The sequence below is a fragment of the Hibiscus syriacus genome, unplaced genomic scaffold (genome assembly GCF_006381635.1).
Source record: "Hibiscus syriacus cultivar Baekdansim isolate YM2019G1 unplaced genomic scaffold, ASM638163v2 tig00110895_pilon, whole genome shotgun sequence".
Taxonomy (NCBI): Eukaryota; Viridiplantae; Streptophyta; class Magnoliopsida; order Malvales; family Malvaceae; genus Hibiscus; species Hibiscus syriacus.
The window spans coordinates 1,009,886-1,030,575 of record NW_024062903.1 but is presented as its reverse complement, the minus strand read 5'-3'; the positions used below and the strand labels follow the sequence as shown (position 1 = coordinate 1,030,575).

Here is a 20,690-nt window from a genome sequence, read left to right as displayed (position 1 = left end):
TTTTCTTTAAAATTATTCTTCTAAAAAATAGGTTTCTATGTCTAATAATAATAACAACCTCGTAAAATTTCAGTATTCAACATCACTAAGAAAAGAAAAGAAAAGAAAAGAAAACTTGTACAATTATTGGCAACAATAAAACTATGGACACTGGTTAAAAAAATTAAAAAATTATTATTAATTTAGACACTTACATTCATTAGACTGTCTCAGAGAAATAAATAAATCAACATCTCAAAATAACAAATTTTCAGCACATTAGTGTTGTGTTACAAACATGACAACATCCTAAAGAAACAACACAACACCAAAACAAATCTTCAACCATCAAAAGCCTTTTTTCTGGAGCTTGGTAGGGATGCCCTCAAAATGCCAAAGAAAAAACCCCAATTCTTAACTTTCCTTTCCACAAAAATCATTGTTCCATCTATTTTTTCGATTCCAATGATGCTAGTAGGCATTTTCTTGAGGGCGATTGAAGTTGTAAAGATTTCCGCTGCCTCGACACAAAAGCCAGGCAACTAAAGGAAAATCTCAGTCTCTTCTTCTCACTATCTTGCGGTTCGTAATTCGGATCGTGTTTTACAACTGCAGATCTAAGGCCTTCAGGAAGAATGCAGTTGAACATTGAACCTGGCACAGAGACAAGTTTGAGATGGGTGACAAATACAACATTGAGAAAAATAAGGCGACATATCAGAAAAACGATTTATGATCTTGCATAACAAGAATGCAATAGTGTACCTATTCTTGCCAGTCGATTTACCCATTTAGGAATTTGTTTACCTGTCAGCTGCTTACAAATATCAGCACAGAAATGGTTGCAGTTCTTGACAATCAAGTGATATGTATCTCCATTGTACCTTTCCGAGTAGTGCTCTATGAAATCCCTTACCTGTGCAGGGTCCAATGATGTGGTTCCAATGAATATCGATTTCTTAAACTTGAATCCCGGGCACTGTCGTGGCTCAACCTCGAAAACACCACTGGTTGGGTAGTCATGAGCTCCAAATGCATACTCCACACCATGAACTATACAGAGTAAGGGACTTAAAACTCAAAAACCCAATAGCTAAGACACAAGTCTGTATATTGCATATTTAATTCAAGTGCATTGCTTCATCTTATGACATAATTTTAAGTGCAGTGCAGTCATAAAATGTTATAATGCCGGCAATTTAGTATTGCTTCTACCACTATATTTCCAACTCAATTAATTAGCTGAGAAATTATATGCAAGGACAAACTAGAATTAAAATCGTTTCTAGTAAAAATGTTATCAACCAACCTTCGACACCAGAATGAAAGATACCAAGGCCTGCCCAGTAAAAATAACCATTTGTGGGCGTTAGGTCGTATACGTTGAGATACACAGGTGTACAGCTCGGACTTCTTATATGATAGTAACAGACTTCAATTAATGCTTACACAACCTGGAGTAAAATTAGCAAACGTTAGCAGTCTGTCTTAAAGTACGTACGCTATTTCATAATCATCATATAGGAAGAACAAGACAATGACGGATAACGGAAAATAAGTCGAAAAAAACCCTCTAATAGAATTGACCGCTCTTGTATTCAAAGACTGCACAACATCTATACAAGTATTTTTACCAAAGACTATCCCTTAGTTTAATCTGTTGACATTACAAATTCCTCGTTCAACGAATACCAAATATCAGAGACGTCCCGAAGCAAAGGTTAAGTGCAATGGTTAATTGTTATCCTTCAGTTAGAGCAATTAACATTTATAAGGCTATGCTTGGTAGAGAGAATAGAAAAATGGAAAGATGGAAAATGGGGTTAGAATTAGAAAAGGAGAGGAAAGAAAATGAAACTTTTGAACTAACATCGCTTTCGTTTTTTCTCTTGATTTGTTCTTCTGCATTAGGATGGAATATGGCTCTATCTTAGTTTCTTTCCTCCCACTTCTATTACGCATCAAATTTTCTTTCCAACTTTCTACTCAACCAAACACACCCTAAGACCAGCAGTGGAACAAGTCAAATACAAAGAGAAGCAAACTGGTTTTTCATATTATAAAAAAAATCACGTATAAAAATGCTTGATTTTTTATATACTCTTACACACATTAAAAACTATTGTTACCATAAAATAAAAAACCAAAACCATGTAAATGATAACATAACTAGTTAATTAACCCTGCATTGATGCGAAACTTTCCCAGATATATCAAGGAAATAACACCTATAGCCATGAAAAGGAAAAATAAACCAATTACATGTCCGAATTGAGGGGGGACAGAAACTTTTAGCGGCAAATTTAACCATCAAACCAGCATATTTCCAAATACATTCCCAGATGGAAATATAATTTATTTATTTGTGTATATGAAAATAAAAGGAGAAACGTTATTGGTACTCCGCGAAAAGGAACATAAATAAATTTGACAAGAAGAAAAGAATCACATCAGATCCAGAAGAAATTAAAAACAGAAGAACAACAATGCGAAAGATCAGAGAATCAAACAGATTAAAACTCATAATTTCATCAAATGATCATAGCCAAAAGCATTTTTCGTAAAAAAATAATAAAATGGGAGAGAGAGCATACAGGTCGAGAGAAGGCCATTCGGCGTTGAACGAAAAGCAAGCCGCCACTACAGAATCGAAGGTGAGTTGCCTTTAAAGGAAAGGCTTCGAGATTCTGTATGGCGGCGAACGGAGAGAAAACAATACGAAGAAGAAGAAGAGAATAAGATGACGATGATGATGATGAGACGTTTATTGTTAAAGAGAGATGAAGGATAAAAGCTTAAGCTCCCCCCGCCTGAAAACTGGAAATAGCTCAAAGCTTTAAAGGAAGACGAGGAAAGAGACAAGGCTAAGCTTTTCCTCTCTCTCCCCCAATCTCCCTCCCTCTCCCTATCTCCCAATCTCGCCCCCTTTCTTTGTTCCCCCACCCCCTTTTTATTTTTTCACTCCGTCCTCAATCACTTCCACGCTTTCTTTCCCTTAATTTTACTGTTTTCCCCACATTTTTTATGAACTTTTTCCATTAAAGTTGTGGGTCGAATTATTCAAATATCTAATTTTAAATTTAACATCGCTTGGAATTTTCTTTGGTTAAATAAAAACAAACTGTATCACATGATTCCCATCCCACGTTCGCTTAATCCTCCTTGAATAAGATTATGATTAGATTTTGATTTTTTTAAGAAAATTAAAATTACAATTGCTTTTCTATATAGAATTAGTTATGAATTATTAATTGGGCTCCGGTTATCATGTGAGTTACCTACTTAAATATGAATATATTATAAATGATACATATAATTAAACGTTTGATTTTAGCTAATGTAAATATTAATCTATTGAGAAGTTGAAAATAAAATAATTTTGAATCTTAAAAATAATTATTTAACATAAACATTAAAGCAATTCAAAAAGAAAGAAATAATAATAATTTTACCGGTGATATGCTCGGTATTGTAATAACAATAATATTAATTTAATTAAGATTCGATTGATATTAAAGAATTGAAATTTATATTAAGCAAAGGACATTAAGGTACTGTATACTTACTTATATGGCAGCAAGTTATATGTAAATAGCAAGGAAAGATAACAATTTCCCCCACAGTGAGGGGGAAACATAAAACGACAAGCGTGTCACAGTCAAAACGGCATGAAATTGAGGAGAGTGAGCGACACTATATTTCTCATCTCTTCTTCACCAATCAGAGCATTGTTGCAGGCTCTGCTCACATGAAGCCAAACTCTGATGGACCCTTTATTTTCTATCTCCATTTTTCCTGTTCTATTTTATTCAATCAACCAATCATTTTTTTTCTCTAAAGATTGAATTTGAATTCTTCTTTAAACTCCAATGCAGTACAAATAAAGCATGTAAACAATAAAAAAGATATCTCAAGATGTATTAATCATGTGCATTCTCCTCTTATCCCGAGCTCTTGCATTTTGTTTCATTTTTGAATAGATGAAATGTCGCGGTTGAACAAATAGTAAATCAGATCGAATCGAGCAAGTTGAACTGAGTCCACGCATCCTGCAATGACGAGAGTTGAACTGAAATCAAATTTGTCTTGCACCTCATAGATGTTAAAACATAATCACATGCATCACAAAAGGTTTTTTTCATGTATTCGAATTATTATCAAAAGATATTATCATTTATCGAATACAAGTGTCCGACACGACTACTTCAAATAAAAAAACTCGAAGTCCGGACCAACACGGTGATAAGTTGCAGCTAGGGCTTTTGTCCTATAAGAAGAAATGTAGGTAGGTTAAATAGATTGTGGGGAAACAACCAGTCACCCCATGTGTATGAAACTTCAGCCTATGCAGTTTCCTATGTGGTCTGTCTGGGAGCGCTTGTCCAGTTGTATAAACTTGCAGATTATTTGAAGTACAATAATTAATCATATCAAACACATTTTGTAGGCCAACACCGATTCCATGTACAAGTTTCTAAGCTTTCACCTCTGTTATCACAAAGAATTACCCCTATGAAAAGACTAGGATTCGGATGCGAGTTTTCGATTATGTTTCGGAATACTCGGATATAGATATTGGGACCTTTACTGAAATCAATATGAGAAGAAATGCTTAAAAGGAATTATACATTACCTGAAGAATGTCGAAGACTTTTTCTGCAATGTATTTTTTGTATGAGGCAGCTCCCTTCTGCTGTAGTTTATCTGGATGAAGATACAGCAGAGCTTTTTGGTATGATTTTTTAACGGCTCGTCCTTCGATTATATGAGTAAGTGGCACTGGTTTCCAACCGCTATCGGCCCAAAGAACCTGTTTCATACAACTATGTTACTCGTGACTTCATTGCGAGTGTTGGTATGTGTAGGCACGGTCGGATTTTTATATGTTTTTCAATGTATTTCGAGGATCCTTGGAAGTCGTATCCAATGCCCGTGTGTTCAATATGAGCGTTGGACATAAATATTTCGAGAAAAAATAAAGAGCAGGAACAACATAGCTTACATATTGTAAGGTTGACAACAGTGAACGGATATTTCCTTGTTTTCCATTTGACCATTGCCGTATTTTAGCATCAATGGCCTGCAATACAATGAATTACTATCTGGCTGAAAAAAACGTGAAGCAACATAGGTGTTTGTGGATATGTTTATAGCTTCTTTTAGTGTACTATTTGTTACCTGGATTTCTTCATGTTCCATGCCATATTCTGGAAAAAATTTCTCTTCTGAAACTAGTGTCAGGTCTTCTATCTGTTATGCAGTCAAATATTGACTTTCATATATCAATACAACGCACAGTCGGATCGAAAACCAGAATATATCGACTATTTTGCAGGAGATGTACAGATAGACATGAAGTGAAATCATGAATTGAATGGCATACCGAAAAGTTGACCTCGGATGATTCTGTTGGATCTTCAGCAATACTCTTGGAGCCATCAGAAACTGATGCCAGCATGGAGTAAGTGGATGATTAGTACTGAACATTTGAAAATTCATGGTGTATTCATTAAAACAATATATCAATGATGTAAACATAGAAAACCAGATGAACTAACCAGTGTCTTTTTCTGAGTCATTAGTATTCATTTCTGATGCACTGTTCGACATACTACCGCCTACATGAACATCTGCAGATATTTTCTTCTCCTTTTGCATTTTAGGCATGTGAGTTTTCTCATCCTTTTGATTCATACTAACTCTTGGTTCAATCTCTGGCTTTGCATTATGTCTTTGCTTCAATCTAGAGCTATGATTCTCAGAAGCGATGTCAGCGCCAAGTTTCGGTGAAGCCTCCTGGTTGAAAATTTTAATGAACTCTTTGACCATTCCTCTATCTCTGCCTTTTCCATTATCCCATGAATTCCTAGGGGAATACTGGGTCTTGTTTTCTGCCTTTGAACTAGGCAAGACAGTGTCACCATAAACCTTCTTATCAGTACTTTTAGGCCAACTTTCTGACTCGGGCTTCGGAATGTTGCCTTCCTCCATAATTTGTACCGGTTCATTGACTTCATTCCTCCAATCAATAGGAAAACTGTGTTTATTCTTGTCATTTGATGACATTCTATCAGTAGAGCTGAAATTGTTATGAAAATTCACTTTTGGTTCCATTGCTATACTTTCACAAGCTATCCAACCATTAGCACTTGAGCATCTCTGCAGTTTATCCTTTTCTTTGAACCTATGAATTCCCCTTAGAGGAATTGCAAATGGCACACCTCCTTTGTCTGCCCATTTGTATATCGAGAAGTGAAACCGGTTTTCGTTTCCAGTAATTCCCGAACTGCTTGAATCTTCTTTCGAATCACCTCTGAAAGCACTTCTCGTTTCCTGTTCTTTATCATGATTTGCTTGGCCTAAGAATCTTGTCATAGGAGAATATGCATGGTAACTTGAACCATTTGAAGAGCCATCCTTGCTTTTAGAAATAGGGAGGTCCACTCCTTTGTTCAATTTGGCAGGAAGGCTGGGAAGTTAAAAGGTAGCATAAGTAAGCCATTGGCTAACTTTATAAATGTACCATGTTATTCGGATTTAGATGTAAATATTAGATTCGGGTATGTGTCTAATACGGGTATATTCGATTTTTTCTAAGGTTTTCAATGGCTTCAGCTTCATCAACCAACAGCATATGGTAAGTATATAAAGGACATTATTTAGAGCAATTTAGGGACAATATGAAACACTGTTACAAGACAATATTAAATGTAACAAAATGAAGACCAAAGAGTGAAATTCAGAACCTGAATTGAGAAGGAAATGAACTGCTAAAAGGTTCAGCCTTTGGTGGCAAAGGCCTACAAGGACTCAATAGCTGTGAAGCTGATTCAAAAGGGTCCTTCCCCTCGTACTTCTTTGGAGAACAAGTCAAAGGCTGATTCCCTCTAAAAATATCATCAAAGAAGTCGTTTTTCGAGTATCTTCTTCGATGATTCGTAGTCCCTTCTTCTCCGAACACCGGCTTTTCGCTCAGACCTGACCATGGATTTCGGTGTGCAACCACTGTTTCATCAAAACCTGAAGATGATGAATCCAGGTTTTCACCAAAACTGTACCTCGTCTCTTGAACTGATGACCTCCTTGGTGGACCACCAAAGACATCATTGAAATCTATGTCTGAGTTGAAGTCCATGAATGTTTTTTTGAGGACTATAGCCTAAAAGAAAGTTTTTCTTTCTGTGAATATTCATGCATCATCTTCATTGTTGTATGGGAGATTGGCGGGAAATAGGATGAAGTTTGTTAAAAGGGTAACCATAAATGAACTTGCAGAACATGTTTTCTGTTGATGAAGCTGAGAAAGTTTCATAGAAAAATAAAGGAAAAAAAGATTTTTTTTTTTGAAATTTTGATAGAGAAAGTTGAAGGAAAAGAAAGAGATTTATCAAAAGATTTAAGCCACAAAAAAGCTAAGTGGCCAGTCTATTTATCTATGGATAAGAGTAGAAAAATGCCAAAAAAACAAAAGGTTTTCCTTTTAAGTCTATTTTGCATGTCGATGGAAAATTTTCGATTTTTCTGTGATACAAGTGATTCTGAGTGAATTTTCCCCAGAAACCCAAGTCAGAAAATCCAGAAAGAAAAACACACAGAAATGAAAAATCCAGATTTGATCTATTTATTTGGAATGAAAGTGATAGGTTGTGATTGGTCGATTCAGAAATGTATGAACATGATAACCATTATGAAAGGACCCCCTGACACTTGTCCAAACAGAAACCAGAAACATGTCTTCTCACATTGCTTAAATCAAAATGACACAATGTGTTACAATCTTCATTCAGACAAAGATATAGAATCAAAACCAACTTTAGATTATGCTTTTTCTTTACAAGTTGACAACAAAGAGACAACCATTGTTATCCTTCGCAATTTCTCAGCAATTTCGGGCAACAAAAAGCCAAATTTACAAGGGACTATCACACAAACTATGCGGTAGACGATGCAACAACTCTTAATCATAAAAAATAAAGCTAAACTTCTTTCACTAAATTATGAGATTAATATTATTTTGACCCTCGAACAAAAAAATATCAATTAAATCACTGAATTTTTCAATTTGATTTCAATCAAACCACTTTGAGGTGTTGGGACTAACAACAGTGAGCAGCATCGGGAGACGTGAGATTGCTGGGAGATCCCCCAAGTGACCGCCGCCATCATTTCTTTCGTAAATGCAAGCAAAGAACGATGGATGAAAGGCTTTTCCTTTAACAAATCTAAGATCTAGGGTTTAGGGTCCTCGTTGATTCTCAGTAGAGAAGACGATATTTAGATCTGGTGCATCTCATTTGACTATTTATTTTGAGAAGATGGAATGATTAAACTGTTTTTGGTGAGAGAAATCATTTGTGTTAAGAGTTCAATCCATTGATTTAATTGAATTATCTTTTTACCAATTACAATATCTCATTTTATGCATCATACTAAACAAAGCTTCCAATTCTCTCATTTGAACTGATCAAAGCCAACTTTAACAGGAACTGGAACAGAGGAAGATCCCTTTTTTTAATTAATTTTTCCAGCAACAACATTTAATTTCATGTATATATAAAATAAGCTCGAGTCAAGAAATACTACCGGTAACATATATTTACAAAAATGTTGAGGTTTCAACATGGATTCATTTGATAGACAGAAAGACAATAAAGGAATATGGAAGAAACAAGAAACACAGTTAATAAAACACCATAGAACAAAAGATCCATCAGTCCATTCCATCGTCCAATTCCAACTGATCAACAATCCTTCTTATAACAAAATTCCGATCGACCGAACGATAAATCGTGCAAACCTAGCTTCACTAACTTCATCGAGACTTGTTCTCCTGCATTAAGTAAGAATTAAAATAAAATAACAAGTAAACATGAATTCAAAACAATAGGAGAGACTTATATTTATTTTTTTAAAACCAAAAGGCTTCATAAAAACCAACCAAATGGAACCCCCCCCCCCCCCATGTTTATTTTAACACAGATCAAAGGGGAAAGAGATAGCCCAAAACTCAACTCTTATTCCTAAAGCCTTTAGCCTAGCTTAATGCCCAAGATGCAAGGCTAGCTAGGAAAAGTCATTTGTGTTAGGAAAGAATATCATATAAAACCAGGAATTGTTGTAGCTAAGTAAACGAGAAAATGGTTTTTAGTTCCCTTAATTTAAGAAAGAAATCATTAAGAGCAAATGCAAGAGAGAAAGAACATACTCCCTCTGAGCTAGTAATGTATGACACAACAACAGTGATATCATCAAGCTTTCCACCATAATAGCGGAATCCAGCATCTTGAGCAGCAGTTGAGAAAGGTGTTTGTCGATCTCTATCCTGTGCTCGTTGCCGAGCTAAAGCTGCTATCTTCTGTGCAGTCACTTGAGGCCCCAAACCAGCTCTCACTGCATGAACCACCACTGCAGTAATTTCGTTATTGTACAAGTTATCAAACAGCCCATCTGTACCAGCAATGACAACATCCCCTGGAGCAACAGGAACTGCAAAGACCTGAGTTGGACAGAAGATTTAGGTCATTCAGATATTTCACAACAATAGAATAAAATAAAGCCTGACATGAATAATTAAACAAGCTGGAAATTATTCTTTAATATTGGAAAAAAATTGAGGGTTGGGTATAAAATGTGCAAAAAGACGCAGAAGGAATCATAACATGGAAACCAGTGCTTAATAAATATTTTGGTTGACCTCTCAATTATCAACAAATATAAAACGCTATCCTTTCCTATTTTAAATATTTAAGTTATCATCAGCAGGAAACAGTCAACAGAAACACCCATCTAACATGCTAGGGCCACACCTAAGAAAATATCCATTCAACCATAGATAACATAATTGAAATTTCAACATCATAAAGTCAAAATAGAAGACATGTTTCCAGCAAGAGCACAAGTGGAATATGTGTTAATTACCTGACCAGAGCTGGGTAAATCACCATTACTTCCACTCTCAAGTTGATATGTGAAGTTAAAATCGTGCTGCTGAACAGGGGACCTAAATACAGTGCATCCATCTCGAACCACCATAAAACCACTGTCCCCCAGATTTATAGCATGAAGACCCTGCTGTTAAAACCCAAAAATTTCAGTCATCCCAGAAGAAGGTTGAAGTACAATTTTGGTTGAATAGAAAAGTCTCAATTTTAAGTTCAAGTTTTACCAAACTATAAGTAACTGGCGCAGAATTTTACCCCATATTAAGGTAATTTGCAAGGGAAAACCTTCTGGACAGGGCCCATGACAGATTATTCTCCGCACAGAGGATGAAACCTCATCCAAATTCATTTGGACAAAGACATTCAATTGCCAGTCATTAATTCCTCAGTTCATAATAATTATTTCATGAAACTTCTTACAAATTCATTTGGATAAAGATATCCAATTGCAAGTCATTAATTCCTCGATTCATGTTAAGAACATAAAGCACAATTTTGGCTAAGATCAGTATTCTTGAGCGTTCATAATAATTATTTCAGGAAAATCAACCCATGATGCAAATAGAAACAAAAAATGATACCCAAGCCCAAAACATGAACAATTTACCTGGTCTGTCAGTGCTATGATGCACGCTGTTGAGGAACCTTTAGCTTTTGTGCTAGAGTGAGCTTTCTCTAAAACTCGTGCAGGGTCAACTGAACCTTTGGGCTCCTCTCGAATAGCAGATACAGAGTTAGACATGAGTTCCCTAGAATACTGCCCTGCATCAACACCTAGATCTGCCCAGCCACCAACTCCATCTGCTACACCTATTGCTTGTTCATCTGCACATATGAAATGAGCATCCTCTCCCCCAGTATCTTCTTTGTCAGGGTGGGGAAGATAGCATGATCCTGAAAGCAGCTTCAGAGTTTTTCCAGAAGAAATCTTCCTGTCATAATTTTCAGACATGGCATAAATATAAATCGCAAAAAATAGTGAAATAATTTAGCAAAAGAAGATTCAAAACTGCACAGAGTACATACTCTTCTGACGATGCAGATGAATTGTTAACCTGCTCTTCACTTGCAGAATTATCAAAGGGAACGTCAGGCGCAGTTCCAGCTGACAAACAAGAAGGCAATGAACTATGGAAAGCCCTGGAACCTGAACCCGAAAAAGTATTGAAGTTGCACCATTTTTTTCCAGCACTATACATGAAATATCCATATATGAGTGAATTGTTAGGTTTCTCATGGTTTTTCAAGCTCATTCTAGCTTTTATGCAGCTATTCAATCGTTTGTTGCTGTAAAAGATGTCAGCACTACTTGTTGATGATGAAAGGTGCTCATGCTTTAATTTTTCTGTATCAACAAGATATCCAACTATTGCAACTCTAGAACCAGAAGCAGCCATAGGTTTACTCAGTAGTTTCCTCACTGAAGATGGTATTTGACTGGCGTCAGCAAGTGCGCTATCTATATGATAGCTACAAACCTGGAAAGCAGGACCTGAAACAGATGGAACAGAAATGGTTCGAGAAACTGCTCCCACAACAGAAATGTTCCTTCTTCGATTCGCTAAGAGAGAATCAGATCTTGCAGCCAAAAGTGTCCCTGTTTGCAGAAGTCCTCGCAAATCTGCTAGTGTCGAAAATCCTAAAGAATGAAAAAGCCTATAATTGCCAAACCCTAGCTTCCCTGTACCTATCAGAACTTCTATTGAATCCTGAATCCCACATTCTGTTCTCTGAATTCGACTCTGAACTGCACTCTTCAGCCTCCAAAAACAAGTAGGTGGCATCTTATCTTCCTAAGCAAAGCAATTTTGCTTCGAGCAGTCTATTACAAAGAACACAAAAGTCACTAATATATGCAAAAGAATATCTCATAACTTTGTAATACATATAATCCTTAGATTACTAAAAATAGATAATTCCTGCTCTTCCTTCAAAAAATAGCAGGAATTTAGAAACCTGGAAAGAAACACAAAAGTTTGCAGATACCAAGTTAATAAACCAACTATATAAACAGAGAAACAAATAGAAAAAGGAAAGTTTGCGGATACGATTTTATCTATTTCCAAATCAGATGGTTTACAAGACTATCTAACAGTACATAAAAATGGAAAGAAATCCTAAATTCCTACAAACCAAAAGTTGCATAGCAGAAAGTAAAAATTCAAAGAAAGAACAACGAATTAACAAGGCAGAAAAACTCACCTTTACAGTGCCATCAAACCAGAAACATCAAATCGAAAACCCCAACTCCCAAAATTCTTGAAGAGAAAAAAAAAACAGAAATGAATCGATCGGTTTAGAAAGAACCGCCAGAAACCGGTTCTTCTTTCAGCTAGCCTTATGATGAAACCCTTAAAGAAACAAAAGACTCCAAATCTTTGAGATGCAGAATCTTCTCTAAAGTCGAGAAAGTTCTGTGGGCGACGAAGCTCAGCAAATGCTAATGAAACCCTAGAAACAGGAAATAAGGGAAGGGGAAGTCACCATAAAAAGGCAGCCGTAATTCCCTAAAGCCTAGGTTTCCAATTTTCTACTTGGAAAATCATTTTAGGGATAATTTTGACCTAAACGTGGCAAAAATTGAAACTAACTGACGGATTTGACATCTTGATATCCTAATATTTGCTACGAGTATCGGTTGTTTGGGGATTTCGATGGGGGTAGAACTGTCTTTATGATGCTTAACGGTACTCCGTAGGCTATTACGTATTGCAGTTGGAATTGGCATATTTAATGATCATCCAAATTAGCTGGAATCTAAAGACCGGGAGATTTTCCGTTTTAACTAACCTACCATCTTCTATTAATGGTAATCAATATTACACACGCATATTTGTTTAATTTTATTTGAATATTTAGATTAAATAATATAAATTTAAATTTTTGTTATTCAAATATTTATAAATTTTAGTATAAACTAAGGGTAAACTGCATTCGATACTATTAAATTTAAACTATGTTTATGCTATTGAACTTTTAATTTTTAAAATTATAATATTAAATTTTGATTTTAACTTTAATTATTTCACGAGACCACTAAATTTTAAATGCATAATAATAAGGATGGATCTTTTTGACACCGTAATGAAGTCGACAAATTATGCCTTTTTGAATATGACTATTGATACTCAAAAGGATGTTTTTGACATAAATTTTTAAAGGTGTATTAATTTTGTCATTAAATTTTTTTAATAATTTTATTTTGACATTAAACTTTTTGAGTCATCGTAGACAATCAATAACTACTAATTAAAGAATATTATTCGTGACAAAACTAATACCAAAATATTCTTATTTCATTATTTTTCTATTTTTTAACATTAACTACATAATAAGATATATATACATAATATCGTATTTCATATCACAAATGCGTAATTTGACCTACTGGCAAAGACATGCCCAAGCCTCCCCGTATTCCAAGTTCAGTTTTCCTCAACACTATTTGTGTCCCCATCTATTTGAAAGAATAATTTATTGAATTAAATAAATTAAAATTAATAAAAATATTTAACATGTGTCATCAACTTATTAGAAAATTAAATCTATTAAATTAAATTAAATTAAAATCAAGTCAATGAAATATGTAAATAATGAAGATCAAATGTATAAGTATATCTATCAATTTTGTTAACTTTAAATTATTTGATTAGAAAAATAAAAGGTAGTGATTAGATTAAGATCCATCAAAATTAAGCGATCACAATTACAATGTACCCTATTCTAAAAGTGTTTGATAGAATGAAAAAAGTTTATTCAATTAATCACCAATTTATATTATTTGTTCATATCATATTTGTACTTGTATATTTTGAAAATTACAAATTCGTATATGTTTATCATGTTCATTTCTTTGGTAACATTTATCATAATAATTTAACTTTAAAATAATATATATGCCATTAAAAGTTTGTATTCTCGAAAATTTTAAAGTTTTCAGTATCAAATCCAAATACTTGTCAAACACAAAAATTTATAATAAAAAAAAGGACGACATAGCATACCTATATCCTAACTGCAAGTTGACACAAATATAAATTGTTGGGCGAGGAGTAACTAAGCTCGTCTCTTACTGATTTAAGAGTACAAAAAGATGTCTAAAATATGAAAGAAGATGGGATCACAAAAAATAAAGTAATAACATTAAATGATTTATGAACCTGATGATGATCTGCAGGCGTTGAAAATCTCACCTCGCATCATATCAATTGCCATATGTTCCATAGTGTATCGCTCCGGACCTAAATAAACACCTGTCTTCTCTAAAAGACCAAGAGCTTCTTCCCTTCCATATCTTGACGCATAAAGCTTCAGGTATTCAAAGTCCTATTCAAGCATAATAAATACAATTTTAAGTAAATTAGTTGCAAAACTTGTACACCAGGAATTTACCACTATCATCTTTCTATATTTAGAGCATGGCACCGACGAAGATGTGGAAATTTGCCTTACCTGCAAGCCACTAAGAATTCGCTCTAGTCTAAGCGAAGCAACCGGTTGACTCGAAGATGAGAACACCTCACCTGGGTAGTATAAAACGCCATCACCTGGGGGGAGGCCTCTCCTAAATCTTATCTGCACGAAAAGGAATGTTTTGCATTTTCAGGAATCTTTGTTTTCTTTGAAAGAGTTCAGATACGTTATTGTGGATTTGAGATGTTGAATGAATACCTCTGCACTGGGAACTGTTGCCTTCTCGTAGCAATTGGCACCCCAATACAGAAAACCGGTTCCACCTTCCTTCCATGCACGCCACATAACAGCACGATGCTGTGTTCCTCGCATTCCCAGATGCCAATTTGGATGAGGGTCGGATGGACCCATGCAAACGTAAGTCCACCATTCCTAATATAAAACCTCACTCCCATCAACATCACATTTCATGGTGCTTGGAACTTTCATGCTGGGACTTAGTTATATTTTTAACAAAATACATAATATGAACTTTGCAAAGCCGCAGTACAATGCCACACTTGCAGGACAAAGAAACAACTCAACTGGTGGTAAGTACACTAAACATTTTTGAGGAAGAATCCAGTAGGAATCCGTTCACTTTGCTAGGATCAAAGTAAGTAAATAACATATTCCCACAAAGAATCATAAGAAAATGATTAATTCAAGTCAAGACAATAATTATAAAGATGCTTGTTTAGGTCACCCCTAACCAGACAAGAAATAGGCAGAACCACCAGTAAGAGCATTACCTCTCCATTTTCTAGCTGCAATTCAGAAATAACATCCTTAACAAGATCCTCCCGATTACCAAATACCCATTCACTGCACACAAAGACAAAGAGTTTTACTTATTCTTCAGGACAAGGAAGAACCCTTTGAGCTATAATAAGCAAAGAGATACCTTGTACAATAGATTTGTGTGTGAGGGCGTAGGAACTTTGGCACTTTTAGAAAAGACTCAAAAGGAGTTGGTGCAAGAGGAGCATCACCTGGTCCTGCATGAGAGAAGCAAACCAGGTCAAACATTGCAACAGTTAAGAAAATGATGCCTTGCAAAAAAGGGACATGACTCCTGAAATACATAATCTCGATACTATAGCACGTCAACTAGAGAAGCAGATCAATAAGCCTTTAGAAGTTGGACCATGACAAAAAATTACCAAGTACCCTCAGAGAGAGGGGGAAACTTTATACTATCATATCATGTGGTTGCAACTATTGATTCCACATACAAACAGATGACAAAAAATTACTCAAGGGAAAATTATGATTTTTGAAAGAGGTAGCTGGCATGTTAATAGAAAACTTAACAAAGAGGGGCGTGAAATCTTACCACAATAGTAAGTGGTTAAAACGCGAGCATCAGGAGCATAAGCATGAATCCCACTCGCAAGGTTGCAAAGAGATTCGTATTGTTCCATATTCAGTGGCTGCAGAAAGAAATACAATCTCATCAGTGTGTCAAGAGTTCCATATACAACTAGTTTTTCGGCCAATTGAAGAACAGATAATACCTCATCCCAGAGGTAAAAGTAAGCTTTCTTCCAATGACTTTTTGTTCTCAATATCTCGACCTCTTTCTGCAAATAATCCTTTGCTGCCTCATTACTGTTGCACATCAATAAGCATATCCATCAGTTTTTGTAACTAAAATACCTGAGAGATGTGAGCATGCAACTAGCTCTATACCGGGAGACCACTGGACTGTGTGGAACAGCATATGCAGCTAACCGTGGGTCTGAAAAGAATTCATCTGATTTTGGATGACCCGCTGCAGTAGTAGAAGTGGTTAAATATATATACCAAAGAGGGAATAAAAGGAAGCAATCACAGCTGTAAAGGTCAGTCAATGTCAATTCTTTGTTACCTGGCCAGGGAGACGTGTAAGTCAAAACACGCATGCTATCACCCCATCTACAAAAGTATGGACTGATTCTGTACTGAAGAAGCCACTTGAAATGCTGCTCCAATGCATTATACCACTCACTGCTCCCATGTTCGACACCAGACCGATCCTCAATTACAGTATCAGATATCTAGACACATGGTTAAGCACACAACAAGTTCTCTAGAGAGGAGAAAATGAAACACCTATAACTTGTCATCAGCCATTCCAAATATAATCTGAATTTAGTTAGTAGACAAGGGTAAAGTGAAGACTAATAACCCTTTAGTCTGTCTTCTCAGTCATAACTCAGAAGTGGCGGCCTAAAAAAATCATAAATACAGATAAAATACAGGATACACCAAATACAGCAGGAAGTGAGGGAGTTGTTGGAATGACGAAGTCCCAAACTGTCAAACTTAACTTGACTCGTACAGAAAGGTTTGATATGGCATCTTCATCCATCATATCAACTGGCCCATTATCCGAAAAGAACTCAGAAAATGATGGAGAAAAAAGAGCTCTTTTTAAAGATGTAGTTGCAGATTTCACTCTCTCCATCTACAAGGCAATTAATCATATGAACAGTTCAAAAAGAGAAAGGAAACATAAACGTAATAGGAACCAAAAAAATGAACAGATCCGGATATTCACCACTTCATCCAATGGTTTTCCATCTATAGGCTCCACAGCATCAAGACAATTACGAAGTTCTGTGAATAGTTGACTCTTCTCAGCATTGCCCAAGCATTGTGTTGAAGATCTGAATTATAGGTACGAATTCTTGAGATTACATGTTTATAATAAGAAGTATGAGATAATATGGGTAACACTACTCGATTCATACAAAAGGCATATAAACTATTAAGCATGCTCCGTTAATAAATGCAATTCATTGATTTTAATGGACAGAATAAAAACTAAGGTAAACAGTGTAAAAAAGAGGAAGGAATGTTACTCTGTATCTGCCTTTATAGCATTAATGATGATCTCCCCTTCATATAAACCTGGAGGCTGTGCATTTGGCACATCTACTGAAAGCCAAACAGCACTTGTCTCCCTGCAGCAGGGGAAAAACAAACACGGCCCTCTTAGTGCCAAGCAATATGGATTAAGGACCACTCAGCATTTGTTCATGCCAGCAAAGCATGCACTATTAGAACAGAGCCATACCCAGGTTGTAGGCTTATTTGGTTAATTGGGAGATCAAGAGGTACAAGAGCATCAGGTACACCCAATATGGGAACCACTCGTCGCAGTTTTACTGATTCACCAACAATCAACCTGCCAACAGCGGAATATGGTGGGGAGATAATCTAAACCTATCACAAAACAAAGAACTGAAATTGTCTAGAAACTAACCGATCACCAGATGCTGAGCATAAGTCACAGCATTGAACCTGCACGATTCCAGCAATACTAGAACCACTCCAAGAGACTTTTGGACGGATAGCTATTTGTACACTTTCCCTCTCATTTCTAGCTGCCAGAAGGTTTATCTTCAAGATTAAAAAATTCATTATAAGTCAAGTGGGAGACATCCATTCAAAGAACATCTGAGTCATTTCTTGTAGTAACCAATCCTTAAATTTGTTCTTGTAACCAATGTGTCCAAAAACAAAACTAAAAAAGAAGAAAAAAAAGAGAGAATATAGAAAAGAAAAAATTAAAAAAAAATCAATTATGCACAAAAACCCAAGTGTTTATTTCAGTCTACACATTATACAACCAAAAGGAGCTCTCTTGAGAAGGAAACATAAAATTATAATATGCAAATCATATACAATGAAATCTATCCTGAAGTCTGCCCCATAGACCATAAGGATGCGAGGATGAACACAGAATTGCAAAACAGTAGTAGTATGGAAAGTGAGAAAGTGAATACAATTTATATTTCTATTTGGACGAAAATGAAAGTCAAAAGAAACAATTTCCACCCCTACAAACATTAACAGGTCAATGAAAATGAGCACATTAATTATTAACCATAATTTGATAATGATATATAAACATGCAAGTCTAAATCAAAACAACAAGCTGTGACTAGTGTTTGCATGCATGTAGTGAACAAACAGAGTTGTAAAAGCCTACTCCAGATATAGGAAGGAAAAATAAAGACCATCCAAATCTACCCCTTGGACCTGCATGAATGTATCCCTAAACCGAAGTGCCTATTAGATGTTAAACAAAAATAAAAAGGCGTGACAATGACTTACAGGCTCTAAATTTCTAGGCACTTCTTGCGGTCCAACATTTGCTGTGCTGGGGAGGCACCACACATGTACTAAATCAGCAGTTTGAACTTCTGTAGGGTCAGTCGAGCCCTTGAGTGAACTTGAAACATGTAAACCAGCATCATTCCAACCATAGGCTGTCCCTCCCCCTGCAACACCTTCAACCGGTGGAACATCCATATCTTGCGAATTTCCTACAAGTTGAACAATTCCAAATAGAGTACATTAGACCAATATACTGATCCAAAATTTATATTTGCAGTCCCATGGATGTTGAAATTGACAAGAAAAGGTTAAGAATGAAAACAAAAGTGTTCCTCTGTGTTGCTTGGTGTCATACCCTAACCCAGTTCATCTCAAGAACTAAGTTAGAGAGTATAAATTAGACAGATAAAGCAGTATAGATCATCCTCTTCAGGTGTAATCAATGGGTGAATGTGCTCATAAGACATCACAGAATAGTTTTAAGTTCGTTTGGAGTTGATTTAATAAATAATCCGCCTGTATTTCTAACATATTTATCAAGAACGTTCAAACTCCAAAGAAACCTCATATTCAATTATTAATGATACCTTAAGCGTACTTCAAAAATTAAAAATGATGCCTAGAGTTAGTTCCTTTTAATTCAACCTTAAATTACAACGCCGGAACCTATAGAGCTATTACACGGCTTTCAATTGCATAACCGCCATAGATCTCCACTAAACAAAAAGCAATTAAGCAGGAAAAGAAACAGAGAATCGAAAAGCAACAGAAGGGGGGGGGGGAAGAGCAAAGAATATTGTACTGAGTAAGGTTAGCAGTAAGCTTCCGTTCGATTTTAAATTATCTCTTATTTCTTTCAATTTCGATTTCCTCAGCTACCACGCGAAACACTAAGAATCGGAGACTAACAAATTAAACAGTTTGGAAGATGAATTAAATGAAAACGGCACAGAAACTTGGAGGTTGGAAAGTGAATTCGTGAAATTAATAGGAAGCACAAGGAAAACAAAATACGGAGACTAACCAGGAGGGCAGTCCATTTTCTCCGGCGCGATGCTTGCAATTACTCCGATCTTTGAAATCCTGTGTTTCCTTCTGACAGTCGGGTTTCTTTGAGGGATTTAATAGGGAACCAAAAATCGCCTGAAAGAAATGATCGTTTTTCTCCTTTTTGAAAGATGGAACAAATATAAGTTGCTAATTATAGGGTGTTGGAAAAAACATGAATGAGAAAGCTAGAGAGAGAGTGAACGTGCTTCTTTAGACAGAGGTAGAGCGGAGCCAAGAGGAGTTCCGTTGGTAGCGTTTGTAGATAATCTCAGGAAGGGAGTGCATAGAAGTGTTTTATGGAAACGATTTAGTTTTCATGGCAAGGTTATTAAGGTGTATATTCCGTTTGTTAATATGAGACCTAACTATAAGGTCGTATGTTTGCTTTTATGTATTTTGCAAGTAAGGAGGATTTGCTTAAGGCAATGGAGCGTATGAATAACGTAGTGATCGATGTGAGGAGGGTAATGGTGTCGATTGTAAAATATCAGAGGAATAGTGCTGCGAGGAACTTGAAGTGACATATTGTGGTGAGGTCAAAAGATGTAGGTGTAGAGGAGTCTAAAAGGAAAAAACCAATACCCATAGTGGAAGATGTAGGGAAGAAGGAGTTGTTAAACAATTTTCATGATGGTAGGACATATAAGGATATAATATTGGGGGTGAAAAAAGTTGATGGCCAGCAGATGAGTAATGTTGGAGATAAGAGGGAGGTGAAAAAGTCTCTGTAAGTGTTTATTTCAATGGAGGAGAGGTTATGGGTAAGGTCTTCTTTAACAGGAATTTGTAAGGGGATTTTTGAAGTAGAATTTGTGCAGAGGGCATTAAGGACCGAGGGTTTTAATGTCAAGGTGGTAAGATGGGGATATGCAAAAAATGCATGTTTGATAGTCTTTCACTCAGTGGAGGAAAAAAAAGCAGCGATGGAAGATAAGTGGAAGGTATTGTCCTTATGGTTCAAAAGGTTGGAATCTGTGGTGGATGAGAATTGTTTTCCATTAGCCTATTGTGTAGTTTCCTTGATAGGTGTTCCATTAAATTGTTGGACGGTTCCTTTCTTTACAAACTTGGCATTGAGATGGGGCAAGCTAGTGAAGATCCAGGAGAAAACAGTTCAGAAAACGGATTGTAGAGTGGCACATTTGTTGTGGAGAGTCCTTT

The 20,690-nt window shown here is 35.9% G+C and overlaps 4 protein-coding genes across 6 annotated transcripts; all 4 read right to left on the bottom strand.

Moving 5' to 3' along the window:
- Positions 1-156: 156 nt before the first annotated feature.
- Positions 157-1,941, bottom strand: LOC120145924 (deSI-like protein At4g17486). The gene is made up of 4 exons (XM_039159628.1): positions 1,850-1,941; positions 1,289-1,392; positions 745-1,032; positions 157-633 (listed from the first exon to the last, which is right to left on the bottom strand). The coding sequence occupies exons 1-4, from the start codon at positions 1,939-1,941 to the stop codon at positions 428-430; spliced, it is 690 nt and encodes a 229-aa protein (XP_039015559.1). The 3' UTR covers positions 157-427.
- A 1,745-nt stretch (positions 1,942-3,686) lies between these two features.
- Positions 3,687-7,470, bottom strand: LOC120145870 (J domain-containing protein required for chloroplast accumulation response 1-like). The gene is made up of 8 exons (XM_039159591.1): positions 7,202-7,470; positions 6,726-7,139; positions 5,538-6,448; positions 5,363-5,424; positions 5,158-5,229; positions 4,982-5,059; positions 4,613-4,789; positions 3,687-4,028 (listed from the first exon to the last, which is right to left on the bottom strand). Exons 2-8 carry the CDS (start codon positions 7,112-7,114, stop codon positions 3,990-3,992), a joined length of 1,728 nt encoding a protein of 575 aa, XP_039015522.1. The 5' UTR covers positions 7,115-7,139; positions 7,202-7,470; the 3' UTR covers positions 3,687-3,989.
- Positions 7,471-8,551: 1,081 nt separating this feature from the next.
- LOC120146048 (probable protein phosphatase 2C 55) lies at positions 8,552-12,436 on the bottom strand. Of its 3 annotated transcripts, none has more exons than XM_039159717.1 (6): positions 12,123-12,436; positions 10,947-11,876; positions 10,528-10,852; positions 9,898-10,050; positions 9,185-9,475; positions 8,552-8,809 (listed from the first exon to the last, which is right to left on the bottom strand). In XM_039159717.1, exons 2-6 carry the CDS (start codon positions 11,702-11,704, stop codon positions 8,792-8,794), a joined length of 1,545 nt encoding a protein of 514 aa, XP_039015648.1. In that variant the 5' UTR covers positions 11,705-11,876; positions 12,123-12,436; the 3' UTR covers positions 8,552-8,791. The 3 variants fall into 3 exon arrangements, with proteins under 3 accessions (XP_039015648.1, XP_039015649.1, XP_039015650.1); XM_039159718.1 differs by having other exon boundaries at positions 10,947-11,742; XM_039159719.1 differs by having other exon boundaries at positions 9,898-10,047; positions 12,123-12,434.
- Positions 12,437-13,988: 1,552 nt separating this feature from the next.
- Positions 13,989-19,800, bottom strand: LOC120145893. The gene is made up of 16 exons (XM_039159609.1): positions 19,504-19,800; positions 18,477-18,688; positions 17,623-17,759; positions 17,434-17,544; positions 17,219-17,320; positions 16,915-17,023; positions 16,621-16,821; positions 16,243-16,411; positions 16,065-16,146; positions 15,890-15,983; positions 15,709-15,805; positions 15,277-15,370; positions 15,125-15,197; positions 14,592-14,765; positions 14,373-14,495; positions 13,989-14,246 (listed from the first exon to the last, which is right to left on the bottom strand). Exons 1-16 carry the CDS (start codon positions 19,517-19,519, stop codon positions 14,073-14,075), a joined length of 1,968 nt encoding a protein of 655 aa, XP_039015540.1. The 5' UTR covers positions 19,520-19,800; the 3' UTR covers positions 13,989-14,072.
- Positions 19,801-20,690: the final 890 nt, after the last annotated feature.

Excerpts from the sequence above, each read along its gene's own strand:
- LOC120146048 (XM_039159717.1), bottom strand. The coding sequence starts at position 11,704 with ATGCCACCTACTTGTTTTTGGAGGCTGAAGAGTGCAGTTCAGAGTCGA. Across the intron at positions 10,853-10,946 it reads TCATCTGCATCGTCAGAAGA|GAAGATTTCTTCTGGAAAAA; the intron begins GTATGTACTCTG and ends AAATTATGACAG. Across the intron at positions 10,051-10,527 it reads TCATAGCACTGACAGACCAG|CAGGGTCTTCATGCTATAAA; the intron begins GTAAATTGTTCA and ends GGGTTTTAACAG.
- LOC120145870 (XM_039159591.1), bottom strand. The coding sequence starts at position 7,114 with ATGGACTTCAACTCAGACATAGATTTCAATGATGTCTTTGGTGGTCCA. Across the intron at positions 5,230-5,362 it reads CATCCGAGGTCAACTTTTCG|ATAGAAGACCTGACACTAGT; the intron begins GTATGCCATTCA and ends ACTGCATAACAG. Across the intron at positions 4,029-4,612 it reads AAGTCTTCGACATTCTTCAG|GATGCGTGGACTCAGTTCAA; the intron begins GTAATGTATAAT and ends TCGTCATTGCAG.
- LOC120145893 (XM_039159609.1), bottom strand. Across the intron at positions 17,545-17,622 it reads TGCTCAGCATCTGGTGATCG|GTTGATTGTTGGTGAATCAG; the intron begins GTTAGTTTCTAG and ends CGCTGTTGGCAG. Across the intron at positions 14,247-14,372 it reads GAATTCTTAGTGGCTTGCAG|GACTTTGAATACCTGAAGCT; the intron begins GTAAGGCAAATT and ends ATGCTTGAATAG.
- LOC120145924 (XM_039159628.1), bottom strand. The coding sequence starts at position 1,941 with ATGCGTAATAGAAGTGGGAGGAAAGAAACTAAGATAGAGCCATATTCC. Across the intron at positions 1,033-1,288 it reads CTTTCATTCTGGTGTCGAAG|TTCATGGTGTGGAGTATGCA; the intron begins GTTGGTTGATAA and ends TACTCTGTATAG. Across the intron at positions 634-744 it reads AAATCGACTGGCAAGAATAG|GTTCAATGTTCAACTGCATT; the intron begins GTACACTATTGC and ends TCTCTGTGCCAG.